Genomic DNA, 18,288 nt, shown 5'->3' on the forward strand with positions numbered 1-18,288 from the left:
CATCAGGATGTAATGGAACACAGTGTCCATCGTCGTAGTCGCCTCACGCCCATGCACCAGGATAAATGACGTAAATCCTGTGGTGTCTTGTTTGGCGGTGTTGTAGGCAAACGTCACGAAAGGTAGCACCTCATCCCAGTTGCTCTGCTCAACATTTAAGAACATTGATAGCACGTCGGCCAAGGTCTTATTAAGGCATTCAGTAAGCCCGTTAGTTTGTGGATAGTAGGCAGTCGTCATGTGATGAGTAATGTTGCACCGACGGTTTATCTTTGTCACAAAACTCGATCGAAAAACTTTGCCTCGACGGCTAGCTCGAATGATTCGGCTGTTTTCACGGCTTTTTTTAATGGCGTGGGGTGTCAGATAATCAGTGAAAGCAATAATCTATCTATTGCCACTAGCAGACATTGGAAATCATCCGAGGAGGTCAATCCCAACACGATGGAAGGGGTTTCGGCTGGTGGAATTGGCACGAGTCGGCCAGGTGTTTTCTAAGGAACTTCCTTTCTCTTCTGGCACTCACGACAGTGCGACGCATGGTGACGGACGCTCCTAAATAAACCTGGCGGATCCTATCGTATGTTGTAATAAATCCTAAATGTCCGATCTCAGGTTTGTCATGGAATTTCTGTAGAACATCTAAGTGCAAGTGTTTAGGAATCACTGATAACCACCTCTTTCCAAACGGATCAAGGTTTATCTTGCAAAGTAATCCATCAACTGGGGTGTAAAGTTAGTTCGCCTCCACGTGGTGCACCCTGGGTAACGCTAAATGAACTAACACAACTGGCGGCAGACCGAACGAAGAATTCCTGCCCCACATAACAGTGAAACAGAACGACAGACAAAGCGCTATGCAAGATACATACAACGGTCCTCTTACGGACCAACTGACTAAGCATCTCAGACCATGCATCCGAATCTGCCATTTCAACATTGAGGGCATAAGCAGAGCAAAATGTCAAGTATTGCACAGAATTTTACACGATAACGACATTGACCTGGTAGCCATACAGGAAACTCATGCTGAAAATAGAGCCCAACTTGAAGCTAGAGGAAGGATACTGGGATATGATCTACTTGGAGCCACGTACGACAGATACTATGGCGTTGCGACATATGTGCGTGGGGATATAGAGGACGCCTTTCTAGTTGAAGCCTCCATTGCAAATGATATCCATGAAGTTGCCATCAAAATAGGAGAAGTTACAGTAACTAACGTCTATAAACTACCTGCTACTACATGGCCAGTTGAAGTGATAAAGATCCACCCACACCCAAGCGTATACATTGGGGACTATAATAGTCACCACGAAATGTGGAAATACAGTACGAATGATAGCAATGGAGACATGCTGGTCGATTGGTCTGAGGAACAAAATACATATCTAGTCTTTGATGCCAAGGACCAAGGGACATTCAGACCAGCCGAATGGAACTGCGACTGTAACCCAGATCTGTGCTTTGTTTCGAGGGATACAAACGATAAACCACTGACAGCCTCTAGAAGGGTCCTGACGGACTTCCCTCATAGCCAGCACCACCCTGTGCTTATTAATATCGGTATATCCATCCCGATAATAAGGTCTTACCCTCGACCAAGGTGGAATTTTACAAAAGCTTACTGGACAAAATTCTCTGAACAACTTGATAATAACTTGAGCTGGATCCCTCCAACTAGCAAGAGCTATGAGAGGTTTGTGGGAGCAGTCATTAGCTCTGCGAAAACAGCGATCCCAAGAGGGTACCGCAAAAAATACATTCCCGGTTGGACTGGGATATGCGATGACCTGTACGTGGAGTTCCTCGAGAATGGGGATCAGGAAATAGTGGATGAACTATTACATAACATCGACTTTATTAGATGGCAAAAATGGGAGAATACTGTTGAAAATCTAGACTTTTCAAAGTCAAGCTGAAAGGCCTGGTCCCTACTGTGTAAACTTCGAGGCGCAAATCCACCTGAACATAGAAAGGACGAAATATCTCCCAACAAGGTTGCATCCTGCATAGTTTCTGCGTCTAGAGCCCCACGAGATAGAAAACACACAACAAAAGTAAAGGACTTAAAAACATTAAAAAGGACCCATGCAATGGACTCAGAATATTCATCAGATACTCGTATCATGGAGGTTACCAATGGCCTGAAGAAAGTTAAACCAGGCAAAGCTCTGGATTTCGATGGTATCCACCCTGAGTTCCTCATACATGTCGGAGCCTACACAAAACAATGGCTGGCTAAGTTCTTTATGGACATTCTCCAAGTGGGTAACATTCCTCCCTCACTTAAACGAGTAAAGATCATCGCAGTCCTGAAACCTGGTAAACCAGGCGATAGACCAGAGAGTTACCGCCCCATTGCCCTTCTCAGTATGGTCTATTAAATTACTAGAAAGACTGCTCCTCAACTGAATAGGCCAAACTATACTCAAAAAAATCCTTATCGAACAAGCAGGATTCCATCCCAATCGCTGCTGTACAGATCAAGTCCTATCATTGACAACATATATAGAGGTGGGGTTGCAGAGGAAACGAAGTAGCTGCAGCATTCATAGACCTAACAGCAGCCTATGATACAGTTTGGAAACAGGGACTCGTACAAATTAATCTGTGCCGTCCCCTGCAAGAAGATAACCAACCTCATTGACGATATGTTGTCAAATAGAACCTTCCAAGTAATAATGGGGAATGAGATAAGTAAACAGATAAAACTCAATAATGGACTCCCACAAGGCTCTGTCCTTGCGCCCCTTCTTTTCAGCCTTTACATCGCTGACATGCCTCCAACCAGATCGCGCAAATTTTGTTATGCTGACGACTGGGCTCTGGAAACAGCCCACAGAAACATAGAAACTGCCGAAGATATCCTTATGAGTGACCTAGGGATTCTCAGCGAGTACTTTAGAAAATGGAGGTTGCAACCTAGTGCTACAAAGACGGAAGTATCTGCCTTCCATTTGAACAACAAAATGGCCAACAGAGAACTACATGTATATCTAGATGAGAAAATACTAAATCACAACAAACACCCAAAGTACCTTGGGGTTACCCTAGATAGGACACTAACATTCAAAGAACACCTGACGAAAACTGTAGTGAAACTTAAAACACGCAACAACATATTTCAGAAGCTCTGTGGCACCACTTGGGGCTCCACAGCATCTACCTTAAGAACATTCGCACTTGGCTTGATGTATCCAGCGGCAGAATACTGTGCCCCAGTGTGGTTCAACAGCAAACACACACACATGGCAGATAACCAACTTAATGCAACAATGTGTATTATATCAGGCACAATCAGGCCAACTCCTACAGTGTGGCTGCCTTTCTCAGTAACATAGCCCCTCCTAACGTGCGCCGAGAACACGCTCTGGTTACAGAATTTAAAAAAATCACGACCAACCCTCAATTACAAAACCATGAAGATATTCACGACATCCAAGGAAACCGACTCCGGTCTAGGCATTCTCCACTGAAGACCACACAGGCGCTGCACCAAACCAACTTTAAAATACATGACCGTTGGAAAGAGGAATGGGAGAGCAGAACAGCAGTAAACTGCCACAGTATGCCATGCATCTTTAGTAAACCAAAAGTGTTTGATTGCCCTCGCAAAGTTGGGTCAACTCTTAATCGCATCCGAACCAACTATGGGAGATGCGCTGACTCCTTACACAGCTGGGGTAAACTTCCTTCGGCCGCTTGCGACTGTGGCGCTGAGAGACAGTCGGTCAAACACATTGTGCAGGAATGCCCACTAAAAGCATATGAGGGTGACCCACAGGATTTCCTAATGGCGACCCAAGAGGCAATCGGCTATATATTATCTAAGCTGGACTTTTGTTTGTGATTGCTCTTCTGTGAGTGTAAATATACAATTGGTGGTGTCCTTATATACAAACTGTTATTTATTGCTGTGTTTATACATATGTCATTCTTTTTTTTAATCGTGTTGTTTCTGTAATTTTTGCTGTGATGTTATGAGTCATACGCTAAATAAATAAATAAATCCATCAACTACCTTAAATTGTCCTTTCACAATCTCTGACCGATTTCAGGCAAGCATAATTTGAGATATCCCTTCTTCTGCCCAGCAGAGAGATCTTGGAGTACAGCGAGACAGTCACTATCTTCATCAAAGTCGTGATGGTCTTACACACTGTTTCTTGAGAGACAGTCAGCATCTTGGTGTTTTCTTCCACTTTTGGACACTATGGTAATGTCATACTCTTGAAGACATAGTTCCCACCTGGCAAGTCGTCCTGTTGGATCCTTATGACCTGTCAACCAACACAGTGAATCATAGTCTGTAACAACTCTGAATGGCCTGTCGTTGAGTAGTTTCTCTTGGCTTTTGTAAGTGACCTAGAAGCATAGGCTATAACTTTCTCTTTTCCATCCGAAATTCGCACCAGAACAGCACCGATCCCATACCCACTGACAATCTGTGTATAGTTCTGTAGGTGCTCTCTCATCATACAGACCAAGTACAGAGTCAGTCGTCAGATCTTTTCGCAACACATGGAAAGAATCTTGTTGATCACCACCCCACATAAATTCACCATCAGCTTTTAACGACTCTTGGAGCGGTCTGGCTTTGATACAAAAATCTTTGATAAAACGACAGTAATAAGAACATAATCCGAGGAAGCTTCTCACATCTCTAATACTTTTAGGAATAGGAAATTCCGTTACAGATATCGATTTTTCTGTATCTGGCCGCACACCTTCAAATTTTGATTTCTTTTGTTCCAAAGATACGCTTTCTTGGATTCAGTTTCAGTACGGCTTGTTGGAAACACTTAAGAACGGGCGGCAGTCCTTTTATGTGTTCATCGAATGTCTCTGAGAACACTATAATGTCATCTAAATAACAAAAACACATCGTCCACTTCAGGTGACTTAGAAGATTGTCCATCACCCGTTCAAAAGCTTCTGGTGCATTACACAAACCAAACGGCATTACCTTAAACTCATACAGGCCCTCGGGAGTAGTGAATTTAGTTTTCTCACGATCAGCCTTATCTACTTCGATTTGCCAGTATCCCGAGTACATGTCCACGGGTGAGAAAAACTTAGCCCCCATCAGACAGTATAGTGTATCGTCAATTCGTGGAAGAGGGTAAACGTCGCTTTTAGTTATCTTATTAAGTTTCCTGTAATCGACACAAAAACGCCGACTGCCATCCGCCTTCCTGACAAGAACCACTGGTGACGACCATGGGCTCTGTGAAGGCTGAATGAAGTCATTCTTCATCATTTTCTCTATCTCGTCGCGAATTATTCGACGTTCTGTTACCGACACATGGTATTCTCTCTGGCTTATGGGTTGATGATCTCCAGTGCTAATCCAGTGCTTCACCGTTGATTTGTCTAATTTGCTCTTCACTTGTGGAATGAAGCATTCAGAGAACTCTTAAAGAACGGCAAGTGGCTTCTTGTGTTATTCCTTAGTGAGATCTGCTGATAGTCGAGCTAGAAGATCTTGTCTCGTGGTGGTACCGCTAATTTCGCCCACAGACTTGGCATGGGAGGTTTCTATGATGCTCAGGTGTTCTGCAATTAACGGCTCAGCGGTTGCTATGCACATGCGTCTTGGAAGGATCTGCGGTTCTTGGCGATAGTTAACTATCCACCATTCACCGAATCCGTTCTTAAACGAGACGACAGAGGCTGAGATGACAAAGATATTCTTCAGTGGTATGCTTCTCTTACGTTCCACTACAAGATCCATGGGTTGTTGCATGGCATGACACGTGACAGTTACCTTTCTAGTGCTGACTGCAGGAATGATCACTTCATCCAGCACACATAGTCTCCACACACTCAGATGCACATCTTCCTGACCACAGCATCTCATCTCGTCTAGCATAACTTTCGAGCGACCACAATCTATAATTGCCTGATAAGCTTTCAAAAAGTCCCATCTGAGAATGACATCATGACTACACTCTTGTAAGATGATGAATTATAAGGGCGCTGTATGGCCACTTATACCCACACGAATGACACATCTTCCGTTAGGTTTTACATATTTCCCATTAGCCACCTTCAGCAGAGATGTTTTGCTGTCGACAAATACGGTTTTCTGCAACTGGCGACGGTACTTCTCCGAAATGACTGAACATGATGCTCCAGAGTCCACAAGAGCTTGGGCTGGTCGGTCATCCATGAGGATATCGACGTATTTTCCTATCATTTTTGTAGTGATCGACGGCGGAGGATTTTTCTATTCGGCGGCCTCACCTCCAAGGAAGGTCACACCCTGTAGTTTTCCAGGGCGCGGCGGCTAGGTGATCGGCTGGAGCTTCTAAACGGCGATGGAGACCTTGATCAGCGTCGTCTCCAGCGGCTAGCTTGCGGTGATGGTGACCTAAGTCGTCCTGCACCCACGTCATCTTGTTCATCTACGTCGTCCCAGAGTTGGGGCTATAATCGGTCTGCTGTCTTCTGGCGCGGGAGTCATCAAATATCCGCCGTCTTTCTCGACATTAGCGCACCACATGTCCCGGTTGTCTGCAGTGGAAACGTACTGGTTGGTTATCCTGAGTCCTCCAGACGTCACTCTTCCTTGGTGCCCATACAGGTTTCTCATGCGGCATTTTAGGAATGTTACTTCGCCTGGGTCTCTACTTTTTCACAGTCTTAAAGGGAAATGAAGGACGAGAGATTGGGTTTAATGTCTGTTCCGCTTCCTCCCTTATGACCTCTTGAAGCGTCTAGGTTTTTTGCTCGCTGTGCAATCCAAGTGCCTTCTGAACTTCCTCTCTACTATCTGATGAACAACACTTGTGAAATCAGTTTTTTCCTCCATCACAGACATCAATACGACGTTTGGAAGCCGTTCAAACTTCTTCCATGTAATTCTTTTTGATGCATTGCCTGGATATACTGACACACTTTTATGAAGTCGTCTGCTGCCGAAACCTCCTTCAGGAGTAGGGCTTGATACATGTCCTCAGCAACACCCTTCATGAGATGTGCAACTTTGTCTTCCTCCTTCATTCTAGGATCCATTATTTTACACAGCTCCCAGATGTCTTGAATGTAGGATTCTGTCTTTTTTTCCTGGAGGCTGTACCCTGCATTTTAATTTATCTCCAGCCTTGCACTTCTGTCGTTGTGTGTCGCCGAAATACTTGTGCAGTTCCGCCTGGAATACTTCCCAGCTTGTGAACTTCTCCTCATTGTTCTCGTACCATTGCTTGGCAGTGCCCTCCAAGTAGAAAAATATGTTAGCCAAACACACGGTGTCATCCCATTTGTTAAATTTGGCTATATGCTCATATACCTTCAGCCACTTGTTTGGATCTTCGCCATCATCACCAGAGAACCCGGAAGGATGTCTCATGTAGTGTCACACAGTTGTTGTCATGTTAACGTCCTCTTCTTCTTCTGTCTCCGATAGTTTGCCATATGTTGAATATGGTTAACTCGGGTTTCTCGTCATGTAAACGGCGGCTCTGTTGTTGCCTGTTGGGAGCCACTGTGTCGTCGATAATTCGCGGTGTCACAGCGCCTCCACCAGAATAATGTCACATAGAAGAAGATGTAAGTGGATGAATGACGAACACTAACTTCATTTAACGAAGGTTTATTCAGCACTTGCGCACACAAGAGCGTGGATCGAACTGCCTCAGCCAGAACACATACGGTATATATACAACTACAGAACATTCCAGTACAATGATTCTTGCCATCTGTGGATACTTCTAGAATGTACTCGAACCGAATATAGAAATTTAAATTTTACAGTTCAGGTGAGTTTTGAACTCACGACCCTCTATGCAGCAGTGTAGTATCATAACCACTACACTACAGCGACTGTGGTACTCAGCTTCTCCTGCGACAATATCCTCAATTTGTTCAATTCTTGCACGTCGTTGCTGTTCGTTCATGTGATCCAGATAAATCACGTATTTTTGTACAGATATAAAGTGGTGCTTTCTCTCATCATCATCCACTACGGCCATGTCGCATCTAACATCAGATATCACATGTGGGGAGGCACCTCAGATGTTACACCATCAGTGATTGAGCTCCCATAACTCTTAATCTTCCATCCTCAATTTTCTATTACAGTAGTCATCACAATCTGGAATTGGGGGGAGTACATGAACTTGATTCACTATGTGGCTGCACCCTGTACCCCTTCGCCATTTCTTGCTTGCTGTAAATTAAGTAAAGTCTCACAGTTGTGTCAATTTATTTTTACTTGATTCTGTTTGAACCTCAGGAGTGACTGCACGTCTTCATTGCTGCTTACAGCAGTGGGCTGTATATAATCCGAGTCACTTTTGTTATGAAAAAACAATTGTTGGACAGCAGACATAAGGTCCTCCAGTCTGCTGGTCACCATATGAATTTCGTCCTCTTGCTGTGGATTTCGCTTCCACTTGATTTCCAAGACCTTGGCCTCTGACTTATGCATTTCATTTGGATTGTTTATGTTTTTCATCCACTTTATTCGTAACTTCTGTTTCCCAATGGTTCATTACCTCTACTTCAGCCCTGACTGCATTAATTTCTTGTCGAAGCAATTGTGTGATGGGCAGAGTTTTCGCGATTATCACATGTATCCACTTTCCCTGTCCACCAAATCGTGTTTTGGAATTTTCCATTCAGCTCCCAGACTCCTCTCTTCTGTTCCAAAAATCTTTCTTGCAGTTTTTTGTCTTGCTCCTTACTCTGTTACTGGAGTGGCTCCTCAAATAATATATGGTGACATTGAGACTGGACTGTCTTCTCCAGCTGTTTCCATGACCTGCAGCATCTCTTGTACAACATCCTGTACTGATTACAATACCACCTGTGTGTTCATATTCTGGAGATGAAGCTATTTCCCATGTATCTGAACCAATCTCCTCATCCTTCACATCATTCATGTTATATCTCGCACCACCTTGTGGCAAATTAATTTCATCTGAATCGAACATGATGGCTCAACTACCACATCTGTCATTCCAATCATGGTTGATCGAGCCCTTGACTTTTACAGCATGCTCACACTCATATCTAACAACCATGGTAGACATTATGCTGTGCAATTCCCAATTCACATTACCGCTATATCCATCAAACAAACAAACAAAAAAATCTAGCTCTTCACACAGCCATCAACTACTACAGATTATTTGTGTACACTTCAGTCAATGGAATACGAACTAATAGAATTCCTAAAAGTACAACGAAACAGAAACATGAACAATAAACTTTTCGAACAGCAAACCAATGTTGTTAGGTATCTATGATGAAAAACACGTAGAGAAATGTCTGACACCTGAAATGTAAAACAAATTACAAGAAGTAAATTATAAGAAGGATTGATCACATGAAAGGTGGCAGTATGAAACATGTACTGGTCATGGTTAGGATCCCTTAGAGTTGACCAAAGTTTGATCACATGCATCATATTCATCCCCCAGATGCCCTGCGGATAAATTATGTTCAGACAGCAAAAATATGGCTCAGTGTATAAGGTGATATTCCCTGTATTTCATGTGCAACGAGCAACTAGGATGAGTACCTTCTAAATACGCAATAGGCATATGAATGGAAAGAAGGCAATGTTACGAGCAGTGCAATACTTTGTTTCATTATCAGATATTGTTTCACAAAATCACCCTTTCCTTGTCTCAAGACACATCTAACTCTCAAATTTATACTTGTACTTTGGGGTCTCATATAGCTTGGATGTGGGAGAGAGAACTTGGATTACTGGGATTCAATAAATTATCAGCACATTCATTGAGCATGAGATAAGTTTTATTCATCTATTTTCATTCATCACAGAACATAAACAGAATCAAAGAGTATGGTACCGTAATAAATGAACACAATGAAAAGAAAAGCGCTGTTATACCCTGATTCCTTAGTGAACTATCGTTTATGCGATACAAAGAACTTTATCATTTTAATTGAATCAACTGTGGGCTCTTCGTGAAACATTGTAAATTGTTTGCTTCAATAAAGAACGTTACCTCATATAGTGTGCCTTTTAAGGATGGGAATACATTTAGCACAGAACATCGAAGTATTGAAAGTGTAAGGCCCATCTTATGATACAGGAACAGAGACTGATGGCAGTGTCCCTAGTGGGCTGGCAATGAACTAACGAATATGGGAAAATAGATTCATGAACCTGTATTGTTGTTTTGCTAAATATGAGTGCTAGGTGATAATATTTTAATTTATATTTTATGGATCGGCCTGTTAGCCAGGTGGTATAATATATAGTTGGAAACGTTTTTGTTACCGTGCAAAGTAATATATTCGAGAAATCTCAATCAAAAACTAAGATTAACTTCTCATAGTTGGTGTTCACAGCAGTGTAAAATTTTGTAAATGACATTGTGGACTCCTTTTGACTATAAAATTATTTATTTGTAAAATTCTATATTGCAATTTCGACTGTGTAGCCATCATCAAGTGGAAATTATATTCCTGATTATGACCTTCTTGTGTGTACTGCATTCTTTCAATTGCATTCTACATACATTTCTCACATTATACTTAATTTTTCCTCACACCTGTAATATTGGGTGGGGTAAATGATTCCATATTTGTTTTATTTTTGTATAAATCAGAAGCTGGTTTTGTTGCATGGTGCTCTGTGAACTACCTTCTACCTGTTACTACTTACGAATCCATGTGTCAAGTGCTCAATTTAAATTCATGATAAGTGTATTGCTCTTATTCAACGCTATTTTTGTTCGCATCCGTTTTTCATACTCTCACTTTTAATGGAGGGCACAGAAGTTTCCACTGACTTCTGCTAAAATGTATTGTATGTAGTAAGGTACCTGTTAATAATGTGCGAATGCATTTGGGTAACTAGTGCTGCATTTTTAGCATTTGCAAGGAAGAATGCTGTAATCCACAAGGCTACAAAGCATACTCATCTACATACACATCCATACTGTGCAGGCAACTGCCAAATGAACGACAATTAATGGCAAGAAGCAAAACTTTCTGTCAGACACAGAGTTCTCCATGAAAGGCGATAAAGTACAGAAGACTGATGCAAACAAAAATAAAGTAGAATAATAGCAATTCCTTACAATGCCTTTAAATCGAGTACTTCAGTAACATATAGACATAAGTCTACAGAACACAATTTGACGAAATCAGTTCTGTTTTAAATGACACAGAAAAGTGATGTGAGCAGAAATCAATTAGAATATAGATGGGTAGCTGCTACTCCCCATATAGCTGATGTGCTGCATCACAGATAGGCACAACAGAAAGACTGTCACGATATAAGTTTTTGGCCAACAAGGTCTTTGTCTAAAACGGACAACAGACACACACACACACACACACACACACACATACACACACACAATAACACATAAAAGCAACTCACACACACACATGACCACAGTCACAGGTAGCTGAAGCCAGACTTCTAGCTTCAGCTGCCAGCTACTGTGGTCATGTGCATGTGTGTGTAGCATTTGCGCGTGCGCGCGCTCGCTCTTGTGTGTGTGTGTGTGTGTGTGTATATCTGTTGTCTATTTTTGACAAAGGCCATTTTGTGACAGTCGCTGGCCGGAGTGGCCGTGTGGTTCTAGGCGCTACAGTCTGGAACCGAGCGACCGCTATGGTCGCAAGTTCGAATCCTGCCTTGGGCATGGATGTGTGTGATGTCCTTAGGTTAGTTAGGTTTAATTAGTTCTACGTTCTAGGCGACTGATGACCTCAGTAGTTAAGTCGCATAGTGCTCAGAGCCATTTGAACCATTTTGTGACAGTCTTATTGTTGTGCCTATCTGTGGCTCAGTATCTCTGGTGTATGGTGAATAGCAACTATCCTTTTCATAACATTGTTAGATTCCATCGTGGATTTTCCATTGTATGAGAATATATGTGGGTCCTACCGACACCTTTTTTCTGTTCAACTTTGCGCATGCACAAAAATTTCCCACACTGCAACTATGCATGTGCCTTTGTGCATGCATAATTTCTTGGAAATGGACGCCTTGCGTAAGGCACATTGCTTCTTGACTTTGGTGGGAACCTTTGCCCTTTTAAGCAGACGACTAGCAGCTGGGACTCAAGTGCGTTTTTGTCTGTAGTGTGTAAAGTGATTTATATGCAGTAATGTCTGTCGCCAAAGAGAAATCGTATGAAATGCCGTTTTTAAAGATTATTTGAATAAAAATTTGAGATGTGATGCCCTGAGTGTCAAATATTAGATAAAAATTCTTCGTTCACATTACTGCAAAGAATAAGATACTGTAAGTTTCGAAGTAGGCATACAGGGAAGAATAAGCTAGAAATTTATAAAAAGTGCATATGAAAACTGTATGCTATGGCAACAGTTAGACAACTGATGAGCTGATGTCTGAGCGGAATAACCGACGGTGTATATGTAGCTTCTCAACAAACAACTACAAATGGTAATGAAAGATGCTAACGATGCAATATATATATATATATATATATATATATATATATATATATATATATATATATATATATATATATATATATAATGGAATGTAGTCGAATTAAATCGGGTGATGCTGAGGGAATTAGATTAGGAAATGAGATGCTTAAAGTAGTAAAGGAGTTTTGCTATTTGGGGAGCAAAATAACTGATGATGGTCGAAGTAGAGAGGATGTAAAATGTAGACTGGCAATGGCAAGGAAAGCGTTTCTGAAGAAAAAAAATTTGTTAACATCGAGTATAGATTTAAATGTCAGGAAGTCATTTCTGAAAGTATTTGTATGGAGTGTGGCAATGTATGGAACTGAAATGTGGACGATAAATAGCTTAGACAAGAAGAGAATAGAATCTTTCGAAATGTTGTGCTACAGAAGAATGCTGAAGATTAGATGGGTTGATCACATAACTAATGAGGAGGTATTGAATAGAATTGGGAAGAAGAGGAGCTTGTGGCACAACTTGACTAGAAGAAGGGATCGGTTAGTAGGACATGTTCTGAGGCATCGAGGGATCACCAATTTAGTATTGGAGGGCAGCGTGGAGGGTAAAAATCGTAGAGGGAGACCAAGAGATGAATACACTAAGCAGATTCAAAAGGATGTAGGTTGCAGTAGGTACTGGGATATGAAGAAGCTTGCACAGGATAGAGTAGCATGGAGAGCTGCATCAAACCAGTCTCAGGACTGAAGACCACAACAACAACACACACACACACACACACACACACACACACACACATATATATATATATATATATATATATATATATATATATATATATATATATATAACTGTCAGAAGTAATTTTTTATTAGCTGAAATACAGATGACGCATTTGAAAGTTAATTAGCCTTCACATAACGAATAAGAACCTCCCTAAAGTATTCCTCAGTTTAAGGAATAATCACTGAAATGCTCTGTATCGAAATACGAAATAAGTAGTTTAAACTGATATAGAAATCGCTGTTTACTAGCTACGAAATGTTATTGCCAGAAATTTCAAGCAGAAAATCTAAAATCTCTCTGTGACCTCATCCTGAAAACAAACCGTTGTCGTCACTTTCCTATTTCTCGTACATCTGTTACTTAAATATTTCTTTCCTACAGACGCTATCGCGTTTTTTTTGTCTTTCACTACTTCGTCACAATAAACACAGCACAAGACCCGAAGCAAAGAAGAGGATCCATAGCAGACGGCTTGCGCAATGAGGCAACGTGTCGACATAAGAGCGTCCATGCGTATATGCGTTCTTTCCGCAAATTTTTGTGGATGCCTTTTTTATTCCCGTGCGCCTGCGGTTGCGCTCGAGGAAACAGGAATCGTGTGGACATACATAAGAGCATCATACTCACAGTGCAATTCAAAGAGTGCAATACATACAAGAAGTATCAGAAGCACAATGTGGTGAAACCAGCCTCTGTTAAATACGTAACGAAAACAAACGTGGAAGACTAAAAATCATACAATATGAAAGCGAGACGACGGACTGATAAACTTCCAGCACTTCCATTTGCCAGCAGTGAACCGTGTAGGTATAAAACATTTATTCTTACCTCCATGAAATTCACTCCATGATTTTTGGCACAGACACACATTGTCTGCGGTGTTTATTAACTCTGGCCACTGCCCCTCGATTATCGATTTCGTGCGTTCGCGCCATATTCGCGCCATCGGGTTGTAAACACAAGTTGAAAGGTGCTTTGCAGCTTTGGTGATCTTTGGTGTCAGTATGAATATGAAATAAAGTTTTGGCGCTAAGGTTGTTAACTGTCTGCTCTTTTAGTGTAAATAGTGGTGTGTTGTGTATCATTCTGTTGCCACAATGTACGTCAAGTCAATAATTCTGGATGGTTTCAAGTCCTATGGGAAAAGAACAGAAATACATGGTTTTGATCCTTTGTTTAACGCGATTACCGGACTCAATGGAAGTGGAAAATCTAATATACTTGATGCCATTTGTTTTGTTCTTGGCATTTCTAATTTAACTAACGTAAGTATTGCCGTCATTTATTCGTTTTGCACTTGTGTGATGCTCTAATTTGACGTTTGGAGCTGATAGCTGAGTACTTTCTTAGTATATTTGTGTACCTATGAATGTTCTACAGTTCGGAATAATGTAAAAAACAAAATCAGTCATTATAGAAAAGTTGTTATAGGCAATAACTCGCTTCTATAGTGTTTCCATGTAGTGGAGTACGCAGCTGCATGTTAACAACTTTTACTTAATGTTGTTTTAACCCAGAATTTATGATCCTGAGTGTTATGCAGTTCTAAACCGTAACGAATAATCTTGTGTTTTTCTTCTGTAGGTGCGCGCCACTTCACTTCAAGAACTTGTTTATAAAAATGGCCAAGCTGGTGTCTCGAAAGCTAGTGTCTCCGTCATTTTTGACAACCGTGATAGCAAAAGCAGCCCTATTGGTTATGAACAGTATGAAGAAATTGCAGTAACTCGTCAGGTATGTAAGGGTTTAAAAATTGTCAGCATATTATGTAATTTGGGAAGCAGTTTGTACTACCATTTAACTGTCTGTGTAAATTTGTATAATCCATCAATTTTAATAAATAAATGTTATTTTACTTCATAAATACAAATGCGACTGCGAAGAAAAGTCGTCTTGAATCTGAATAAATAAGAAGCTATCTTGTTTTGTGTAAGTGTTTAGTCTATGTGATAATCTTTGTGAACGTAGACATAAACTGTTTGAGGCAGTTACCAGATGGCCATTCGTTGTGCCCAACAGTGGGGTGCATTTGAATTAATGTATCATTTTTATTGTCAATCCAAATTCTCTTTATTTGTTCTTTGTGTTTCATTTTACATCATTCTGTTCATTGGGTCAAGAAAAATGTGATACTAGTTGTCGGCTGCTGAATATCATATTTTGGTGCATATCACAAATATGAGAACAGGAAACCTGGTTGCGGTGACAGTGATCTGTAGTAGTTTAGCCTGTTTGAGAAAATTGCCACTATTATCAAGTTGTAGTTGCCATTTTGGTTACGATGTAAATCGCTTGTTTCTGATGTCACTGGTTTGTTAGATGTATAAACAATTACTACCCAAGAAATGAAAACCTGAAAATCTTGAACATTCACATGATATGCCTATTGTGCTTCATCCTTCTGTTGGTGCAGTGTCTAGAAAATATGTTGGGTCTTGGGAGGAGGAGGCATAAGGCCTATTTTTGAACTGCCCAGGATGATAAAGAAAATGCTGCACCCCAGTAAGGAAACATTGTCTAAAGGTAACTGGAACTTCCAAGATACTGTGTGAGTGTAGTAGTAACTATATTGGTCAGTACATTCACAATTGCCAACTGCTGTGCAGAATACCATTGCCACATTAAAAATTGAGTACTTGAGAAATCAGCAGTTACTGATCAGTCTCACAAATACACAGAGAATAACATTTGATGAAACTAAAATCTTGTTCCTCGGTTCTACATACTGGAATTCTGTTATTAAACAAGCAGTAGAAATTTGAATATGGAAGCACAGTTTGATTCAGGAGTGCATCTAAAACCTTCATTCTGCGTGGGAGGGAGTCTGAAATGTACTGAGTTATTTATGTTTTTGTAAATGTGGTGGTGCCACCTGTGCAGATATGGACATGATCACTGGTAGCATGAGGTAATGAAGAAGTATGCCAACCAATCATGGGCTATGAAAGGTTACTACAGGTGCAGCCACAGTCATTTGCTTCTGATGATAATAGATTTTATCATAAGCTTGAAGGTTTACTCAAATGTGATGCAAGGAAACTGAGACTGTTTTATACATGAGAAGAAATTGCTGGCCAATTGGAACTATTAGTTCCTTTTTCGAAGAGGAGAGAGGAATTGGGACTCCAGGATGGGAAGCACCCCCTCTTGTGAGGACATTAATATTTCAGGTTATTTTTTTATTACAATTATCATTGTAACACAATAGTCTTTGATAAGTCATTTTACTGTATTGCAGTTACCTTAAATATATTGCTTTGACTTCTTCTCACATCAGAGAAGCCACTTTCTGTGGGATCCATGGAATGTGACTAATGTAAAATAATAAGCTGTAGTATGGATCAGTCTCTTACTGAACTTACTTCCCAAAAAACAATATGGAAGCACAGTAATCGTTACTGGTGCTCTTTTCTAGTGCTGTAAGCATCATAACATTAATGGATTTTCAGTTTTTAATTGGTGTGAGATTGATCAAGACATGTTCAGTATGCTCTTCACCATTTTCTGCCACAAGTTGAAATCGAGAAACAGATGTTGTGCAGCAGATCGGAGTGACTGAGGGGCCACATTCACAATGTGTGCCATCATTTCAATTATGTTTGTCATTGAAGTGCTGAACACAGCATCTTTCAGATAATCCCACAGCCAGAAGTCACATGGATTGGGTGGGATCAGGTGATATGGATGGCTAGGCTGTAGCGAATTGACAGCTGATAATGCCTCTGCAGCAGCTGCTTCTCTGTCTGTGCAGAGTGAAGCAGTACCAGTTTATGTACGAGTGGGTATTCTGTTTCCCATAATGTGCTGTTTTCTTGCGTGTCCTAAGGATGGAAAATGGGGTTTGCCTATTCACAGAATGTTCCATGGCCATTCATCTTCCACTTCCTTACAAAGGAGAAATTCTAGAGCAAATGTTTGTCGTACTGGCAGATGGGTGAACCAACTTCTGAACACGGTAATTTTGTGTTGGGTAGCAATGCAGGATGCTTCTTAGAATTTCATGCACCGTGCTCACAGGAATGTGCAAAGTTTGGACAATTCCCCATGCACTGCATGTTTGCACACCACACTTGACCTCTGCTACAATACCACAGCCACATCTACTGATGTCAGATCAATTTCTTTGCTCTCTCTGCCACACTGCACTTCAGAAGAAATTGTCTCTTTTAATTCTGTAATCGTTTTCTCCAGATGCTTGGCAGACATTGGGCCAGTGCCTTTTTTCATACCCCTGAGTATCCGGAACTTCTACAGAGCTACTGATGCACAGTCACCATTCTTGTAAAAAAGCTTTTCCAGCAGCATGTCATACTGCATTGACGCAATCATGCCGAGTACTTCAGGCACAAACTGAGGAACAGCCTTGTATCCCATGTCTTTTATTTTGCTTATTCTGCAGCTTGCAGAACCATCTAGCGGTAAAATTTTCATTTATTTTTTTGTTTTTTTAATTTTCCCCCACCCCCTCCCCCATTCACATAATGTTTCCCCTATCCTTCAACAATATTCTGTTCAGATTTGATGTGTTCTGAGCAATGGTTCATTTTGTATAGTGTTTTGAAATTGAAAATTATATTATTATCACTCTGTATAATAGTGCATGCTAGTTCGCACGTTATCTGGAAGAGGTAACTACTTTTGTGATACAGTTCTCAAGTTTCCTTCTCTTCAGACTAGATCTTAAGTTTCCTCTGACTGTATTATTAGAAATGCGTGGAAATACAAAATAGAAAACAAGTATGAGCTGTATTGTGTATATACTTTCTTAATTTTCCATTGTTGACACATAGGAGCAAGGTTTACTCAGTGTCAGGATAGAGGAGAAGAGGCTACTCTGGTTTAGGAAGTAATCAGTTTCGCGCCTTTAGCAGTGTGCCATCTGATGACTTATTAGGCAGAAGGTGATGCGACGAGCTGTTGTCAGTGATGACAGTGCCATGTTATCCCCAAGGCCCACGAGAAAGACAGGCCTGGTATGTATGGCATAGCATATGAGACTGTTTGTTTTAATAGGGCCAGCAGTTGCCTCTGGCAGGGGGCGAGTAACTATTTCAGCCAAGTTTAATAATTCTTGACTGCGCGTATAAATGCATGCAATCTATCGATAAT

General features: G+C 41.0%; 1 protein-coding gene across 1 annotated transcript in view; it reads left to right on the plus strand.

The window, feature by feature from the left end:
• Window positions 1-14,119: 14,119 nt before the first annotated feature.
• Window positions 14,120-18,288, plus strand: part of LOC126190921 (structural maintenance of chromosomes protein 2) — a 196,073-nt gene continuing 191,904 nt past the window's right edge. Inside the window, exons 1-2 of the mRNA XM_049931555.1 lie at window positions 14,120-14,444; window positions 14,764-14,913. Of these exons, the coding sequence (XP_049787512.1) occupies window positions 14,277-14,444; window positions 14,764-14,913 (318 nt within the window). The 5' untranslated portion in view covers window positions 14,120-14,276. The remainder of the gene's footprint in view (window positions 14,445-14,763; window positions 14,914-18,288) is intronic.

Source organism: Schistocerca cancellata, chromosome 6, assembly GCF_023864275.1.
Source record: "Schistocerca cancellata isolate TAMUIC-IGC-003103 chromosome 6, iqSchCanc2.1, whole genome shotgun sequence".
NCBI lineage: Eukaryota > Metazoa > Arthropoda > Insecta > Orthoptera > Acrididae > Schistocerca > Schistocerca cancellata.